This window comes from Astyanax mexicanus, chromosome 14 (genome assembly GCF_023375975.1).
Source record: "Astyanax mexicanus isolate ESR-SI-001 chromosome 14, AstMex3_surface, whole genome shotgun sequence".
Lineage (NCBI taxonomy): Eukaryota > Metazoa > Chordata > Actinopteri > Characiformes > Acestrorhamphidae > Astyanax > Astyanax mexicanus.
In genome coordinates this window covers 24809044-24816992 of record NC_064421.1, presented here as the reverse complement: position 1 = coordinate 24816992, position 7949 = coordinate 24809044, and the positions used below count along the sequence as shown (strand labels likewise).

The following is a 7949-nucleotide window of genomic DNA, read 5'->3' as shown; positions in this document are numbered from 1 at the left end:
TTTTTTTTCTTTCTTTTTTTATTTTTAATTTAGCCCCAAAAATCACCACTAGAATGACAGGCGAACGTCCCCCTATCCTACGAACCCTTTCTTTCACATCTATTGGCACAGCCCTACTGTACAGAAAACAAAAGAATTACCTCATATAACGGTAAAGAGAGTTTCACATCATAGAACATAACTTGAAAAATAAAAAACGAAACGAAAACAAAAAAAAAAAAAAACAATTCACAATAGTCAAGAAGAAATATTCAAAAATGTCAATGGAAATAAAAAGAAGTTTACATATACAAAAGTGCTTGATATTGTTGGTAACACAGCACAAAAAATCCGCTATAAAAAGGTAGAAGAACTTTGTGAAGCCGCACCTTTATTTATTTATTTTTTTTTTAAGTGTTGCACCTGACTGAGGATAGCCTGCGAGGGGCACTGTTGAGGGGGGGAGGAGGGGATCAGCAGGCCAAGGGCAAACACCCGACGCTGCCCTCCCTGCGGCCACCACGCATGCTGAGAGTTGTACAGTAATGATTCTGGCCTGTGAGACGCTAGAAAAAAAGTAGCTCAGCACAGCCTTTGATCTCAAGGTATGGATGACAAAAAAAACATCACGGCCCATGTGGCAGGCCAGCACACTCCGTACATGTGTGTGTGTGTGTGTGTGTGTGTGTGTGTGTATGTATGCATACCTGTTAGTGTAATAATGTGTGTGTGTGTGTGTGTGTGTGTGTGTGTGTGTATGTGTGTACGGACAGAGGAAACGGACCTCAGTGACTGCAAGGCTGAGGAGTTGGAATAGAGCACCAGTAAGATATTATTGTATAAAAGACTGTAAAAAATACAAAATGAGATGTGGCAGACCTGGCTTTGACGAGTCCTCGTTTATAGTTTAGCATCACATTTTTTGTGTGTGTGTATATATATATATGCATATATATATAGATAAGCATGTATACATATATACGTATATATTTCATTTTTAAAAACCTAACCTGGCTAAGGGAGCGACCCCCATCCGGTTCTGAAGTAAAGTAGTAGCACCACATGAGTTGCAATGTTTTTCACCACCTTGAAGCACCATATTGTCACCTATTACAGTAGTACCTTTTATTAACTTCAGTTCGTGTATAGAAACTGTAAACAAAGAGGTATTTGTGATGTAGTGTTTTGGATTGGTTAAGACAGAGCTCCCCTGACACTGAAGAGAAAGACACCTTTTGTGTGTTTTTGTGTGTTTGCATGTGTGTGTTTGCATGTGTGTATATGTGTGTGTTTTTTGCTCTCACCAAGGCTCAGTTGCTGGAGGAGAGGAAAAGTGAGCGATAGAGTGGCCCGTGAAAAACCCAACCCAGTTACTCCAAATCACCAAGTCAAACCTTTTTCCGTAACTTATGCCGGTGAAAATGAACCATCTGCTCTCGATCTGTTTTTTTATTTTCCCCATCGTTCGCTTTCTCGCTTTCATCTCTCAGTGCCTTGATAGGAGGCCCCGTCTCAAGTATAGCTTGCACACATAAATCAGTTTCAATTCTGGATAACACTGCTAAAACGTTAAATGAACTGAACCAAAAAAGAAAAAAAAAAAAAAAACAATTAAATAGAATAAAAAGTCAAATATTTAAAACTGAGGAAAAAAAAGAAATACAATGAAATACCTACTTTGATGTTTAGGCTGTAAATAATATACAAGGCTCTTGTTATTTCATACATCAGTTTGGGTTTTCTCTTCTCCTCGCTGCGTTGGGCTTCACACACAGGCAAAGTACTCTTTGAGTGGTGCAAACAAGTGGCGGATGACCGGGACACTCCACGAACGGCCCAGCAGCCTCTGTCTCGCCAGCCGGCTCATGTTGGACACGTCTGTGTAGTGGACAGGGAATCCAAACACCCTAGAAAGAAGAATATAGAGATATTGAGATATATTGAGTTACCTTTTTTTTTTTTTTTTAGTAATGCTGACACAAAATCACTGGACAGCTGAACATGCCACCGTGTCTATGTTACCTTCTGGTTGTCTGCCTTTAGTAAGGCTGTTTTATTCAGATCTGCCAGAGTCATTAGCCACACTCTGATAATATTTTATATTCTCTGTTTTACATAAATCCAGTCAAAACTAAATCCATCTCTCTGCCTTTCTGTGTTTTCTATCTGTTTTTTCATCTCTTTTACATGTATCGAGATGCCCTGTTCCTGATGTTGCCCAGCCTGGCTCTCCACTGCCCGCTTTGTCATAAATGAGTACCTGTTACATTAGCTATAGCTCCACATTATCTCTTTGTACTGTTGTTTTGTTCTGTTATTTGTTTGTACTGAGCAGGTCGACCCGAGTAGGATGGGTTCCTCTGACTGAGTCTTGGTTACTCCTAAGGTTTCTTCCTCTTAATGTAAGGCAATTTTTTCTTTCCACCACAATAATTGGCACCTCTGTGGTGCTGCTCATAAGAGGCGTGGACCTGTTTTTCCTCTGTAAAGCTATATAGAAATAAAATTTAATTTAATTGAATTATGTCAGCTCATAGATGGCGTATTAGCTAACACTGCACAGAGTGATACAAAGGAGAGAGAGGGCCATCTAACTCATCCACTCACTAAAGATTGGGAATTGACGAGGTAGTAATACAATTATAATCAGAATTACCCTGGGATTTAGTCACCATCAAATGCGCTATGCCAGTCATTTTTATGGACGAAACGCTTCTGTGTCAGTAAAGAGTTCAGATTTTTTTTTACCTTTGAAAAAAAATAACCTTAGGTTATGACACTTCCTAACATAGCACACTGCTTTATCCACAACCATAAATTTATTTTCCTCTCCCTTATGTGTGATGCAAAGGCAAGATTGAAACAGCATGCTATACTGAACACCTCGGCAGTTGTGGAGCATCTCTCTGACCTCCATGAATGCAGCCCTGGCCTTGGCAACACTGGCAGTAAAATCCCGGAAAATAATGAGCAATGATTGGTTCTCCGTTGAGCCATACTTTATGTGGGATGGGTGCTTGCATAGGTTAGCAAACCAGACACTGTTGTCTGCAGAGTATTCACCTCATCTGAGCATGTTGATAATCTGCATGTTTCTTAGCGTAGCCTTGCCCTGGTCAGTGTTGGACCAGATTGTCACCATGTTGTTGACAGTCTCAGTTTTTACCCCTCCCCGAAGATCTCTGAAGCTTGGCAGAAAGCTGGGGAACTCTGCGAACTATGCTCCTCAGAATCCGCTGATCAAGCTTTGTCAGTATATGTGTATATAAGTGTACCACTTCATGGCTAAGTTGCTCTCATTGCCAACCGCTTCCATCCATCCTTCATCTACCGCTTATCCGGGGATCTGGGTTGCAGACCTCCCTCTCCCCAGCTACCTTTTCCAGCTCTTGGGGGGACACCTAGGTATTCCCAGGCCAACCGAGAGATACAATCTCTCCTGGGTCTTCCCCGGAGTGTCCTTGCAGTCGAACATGCCCGAAACACCACACCAGAGAGCCATCCTGACCAGATGCCCGAACCACCTCAGCTGGTTCCTCCATCTGAGTCAGCCAATCGCTTCCACTTTGTTTTAATACCACTGACAGTTGACTGTGGAATATTCAGTATTTTTTTTTTAACAATATATTTATTGTTTTCCTTTTCAACAATCATAACAATGTTACATATGACAGATATTTCCAAATAAACAATTAACCCACCCCACCCACCAGACAACCACCTCCACCCACCCGATACCCACTTCCACACCCCCACCCCACCCCACCCCACCCCACACCAACACCAACACCAACCCACACCAACACCAACCCACACATTGGCATTAGTCCACAAAAAAAATGATAATAAATAAGATGCAAAGAAAAACACAGAGCAGAGCCAGCTTATTAATTAAATTACAGATCCAGAATTAAACTGCATAATAGCAACTTCATTTTAGTTATCAGTTACAGATACTGTCCTGGATTTTAGATAAGTTATAAAATCTCCCCAATATTCATGAAACAGTTTAGATTTTTTCCTCATGTTGAAAAGGATTCTTTCTGGTGGGATATAGGAGGACAGCTCTTTTAGCCACATCGAGAAATTAGGAGGTTCAGGTGATTTCCATTTGATGGTAATAATTTTTTTTGCAGCCAGGAGTGCCATCTTCATAAACCTAAGGTTCCTCCCTTCCTGATCTTGAAGTATAGATTCATCTCCTAGCAAAACAAGTCTGGGTGACAGAGGTAAATCCACTTTAGTGACCTCCAAGATAATATTTAGAACTGCCCTCCAGTACTCCTCCAGATTTGGACAAGACCACAGCATGTGTAATAGAGTTCCAACGCCCACTTTACATCTGGGGCAGTATATTGAGCAGTCATTATTCATGTGGTGGAGCCTTTCAGGAGTAAAATATATTCGATGAATGATATTAAACTGAATTAACTTGTGGCGACTATTAAAGGAGAAGGATTGTGCATTCTCACAAATATTCCCCCACACATCATCATCGATTATACACGCCAAATCCTTTTCCCACCTAAGTTTAACCATAGAGACAGGATCTTTTAGGAGTTCGGATAGCCTTCCATAAACATAGGAGATAAAACCTCTAGAGTCCTGCCTACCTGTTATCACCTCATCTAAAGGAAGAGGCAGTAGAGGTAACAAACGGCCCCCTAGCTGTGCAACAATATAGTGTCTCACCTGCAGATACTTAAAAAAATGTTTGGCAGGAAGAAGGTATTTTTGCCGTAGTTGTTCAAATGACATAAGCACACCCTCCTCACACAAATCTCCAAAGGTTTCAATACCCCTTTCATACCAAAGTTTTGTTAACCCATCTCTCAGAACAGGTGGTAAAGAGGGATTAGCAAAGAACGGTGTGGAACTATACAAGTTTTGTACACATTTGAGCATCTTTCTAATGTCTGCCCAAGCTTTACATGTGCATTTAATAAATGGATTGTCAATTGCCTTTTGTATATAATTTAGGGGAATAAATGGTAAAGTTGCTAAGGCAATGTTTTCACTATATGACTCTTCAATTTGCTGCCATGCAGGTGATTGGTCCAGGTGTGCTTGCCAAATCCACATAGCTCTAGCTTGAGCTGCACAATAGAACAAATAAAAATCAGGTAACTGTAACCCTCCCCCATTGTATGACCTGGACAGAGTTTTTAATTTGATTCTAGGCACTTTTCCATTCCATATAAATCTGCTGATTAATCCGTTTAACTCTTTAAAGAATGATTTTGGCACAGTTATAGGAAGCGTTTGAAACAAATATAAGAATTTTGGCAACACATTCATTTTGATAGAATTTACCCGGCCAATCAAAGAGATAGGGAGTAATTTCCATCTATCCAAGTCTTTCTCAACTTTTTTTAGCAGAGGATATAATTTAGTTAAAAAATTTGTGTCAGGTCATTGGATATTTGCAAGCCAAGGTACGTAAATTTACTTGATTTCCACATGAAGGGAGTATTACTATACTGACTTTGTATGGTAGCAGAATTAAGAGGCACAACTACACTTTTGCTCATATTGACTTTGTACCCAGATACTGTTCCTACGTCTTGAAGTAGATTAATTAAGGCAGGAAGGGAGGAGTTTAGACTAGTGAGAAATAAAATTATATCATCTGCATATAATGAGATAGTGTGCTGAAGGTGTTCAACAGGGAAGCCTACAATAGAGGAATGCGACCTAATAGCTAAAGCTAACGGCTCAATGGCTAAGGCAAACAACAGGGGTGAAGCACAACATCCTTGTCTTGTACCTCTTGATAGAGAAAATTGTTCAGATATTTCACTATTAGTTTGTACAGCTGCCATTGGACTATGATACAGCATCTTAATTAAATTTAGGAATTTAGGACCAAAATTCATCTTCTGAAGGACGGAAAATAAGTAGGGCCATTCAACACGGTCGAAAGCCTTTTCGGCACCCTTATCGCACAATCGAACATATTCATTAAGGGGTCAATTAATTTGGATAAGAAGGCTTTAAAAAAATCTACCGAAAAACCATCAAGACCAGGTGATTTACCTACAGATAACTTAGCAATAGCTTGTTTCAGCTCATCCTGTGAAATATCAGCCTCCAGACTCTCCTTACTATTCTCAGAGATTGTTGGGATGTCAAGTCCATCCAGAAATTCTGCTATTTTAACATCGTCCACCCCTTGTGATGTATATAAAGATTTATAAAACTGTTTAAATTCCAGATTGATATGCTTAGGGTCCTTAATAATATTATTATTGCTAGTACGAATCGTTGTAATTAGTCTAGCAGATTCCTCTTTCCGGATCTGCCATGCTAGCAGTTTTCCAACCTTATCCCCATGTTCATAATAAAGCTGTTTAGTCCTAAGTAAAGTATTTTCTGCTTCACGGGTGATCAACACGTCATATTCTAATTTTAGGGTATCTAATTCTCGAGAAACCGATTCTTCCTTGGTTTGTTGGTATTTAAGTTCAAGCATTTTCATATTATTTTCCAAAGTTTTCATTTGCTTTTCATAGTTTTTTTTCCTTCCAGAAGAAAAGGAGATAGTTCGGCCCCTTAAAAAAACTTTCAGTGACTCCCATATAACCATAGGTAAAGCTGAGCCAATATTTAGCCTTAAAAACACATCAATATTCGTATTTAGAAATTTCATAAAATCTGAATCATTACGTAGATGGTTATTAAAACGCCATTGTTTAAAACCCTGAACCTTATCTGAGGTCCTAATAGTCATTTGTAAAGGGGAGTGATCTGAGAGGGTTCTTGGTAAATACTCACATGAATCTACTAAATATTCACGTCCTTTAGGTATTAGAAACAAATCAATCCTTGAGAAGCTTTTATGAACATGGGAATAAAAGGAGAAATCATTTTGCGATCCATGGAGAGATCTCCATATGTCAACTAGCTGCATGTCTGCCATTTGGAGTTTTAGAGCCTTAGCTGCTTGGGTTACAGTAACTGATTTGGAGACTGACTGATCTACTGGGTCCAAAACCAAGTTAAACTCACCTCCAATAACTAACTCATTTGATGCATAGGACAGTTTGAAAAAAAGATGATGAAAAAAATGAGGATCATCCTGGTTAGGCCCATATATGTTTACTATTGCCACGTTTTCAGAATAAATTTGCCCCCGCACTATAACATATCTCCCTGAGCGGTCCTTTTCAACACTGTGTAACTTAAATGGCACCCTTCTATTTATCAATATAACCACCCCTCTCGACTGAGAGTTAAAAGATGAAAAGTATGTTTGCCCCTGCCATTGACGCGCCAGTTTAAGATGTTCAGTGTCACTCAGATGAGTCTCCTGAAGCAAAGCTATATCTATGTTACGCTTCTTTAGAAACAGTACCACCTTTTTCCTCTTAAGAGTCTCATTAATACCATTTACATTCCAGGACAAGTATGTATTTTTAACCAGATTTACCATTTACCTAGAATCCAAATAAGTTGTTTGCCAGACCCAGCGCTCTGAAGTAATAATGCAAAATAAAATAACATCTTACAAAACCAATGTAAAAAATAAGGCATTAATTGCCCCCCTCCCCAAACACTTCCCCAAATGAAGTGTAACCCCCAACTATGCATGCGAAACGTTGTATAAGCAACAAATACAACTTCAAGCTCTAACAGCCCACTTGAAAGTTTAGATTAGAGAGAGTAAGTCCTCAGAACTAAGTAAAAATGTCATTTTTCCGTGCCTACCAAAATCCGCTAGTCCTTTTCAAATAAACAGAGAACACCTACTAAGCAGTCAGTCCCCGTTATTGCATGATGGTCTCTAGGTCCACACATAAGGGGAGGCGAGCACCGCTGGATGATGAGATTTCAGATAGGCTTCGGCCGTCTCTTTCGAGCTGAAGGAGCGGGTGCCCTCCGGGAGAACAACCCTGAGGGTGGCAGGGTATTACATGCTGTAAGCGATGCCGTGATCCCTGAGCTGCTTTCGGAGGGATATAAAGGATTTC

General features: G+C 39.8%; 1 protein-coding gene across 8 annotated transcripts in view; it reads right to left on the bottom strand.

Moving 5' to 3' along the window:
* dnmt3ab (DNA (cytosine-5-)-methyltransferase 3 alpha b) overlaps positions 1 to 7949 on the bottom strand; it is a 92391-nt gene continuing 84442 nt past the window's right edge. For all 8 annotated transcript variants that reach the window (XM_022672894.2, XM_022672893.2, XM_022672895.2 and 5 more), the window contains one exon: positions 1 to 1886. In XM_022672894.2, the coding sequence (XP_022528615.2) occupies positions 1745 to 1886 (142 nt within the window). In that variant the 3' untranslated portion in view covers positions 1 to 1744. The remainder of the gene's footprint in view (positions 1887 to 7949) is intronic.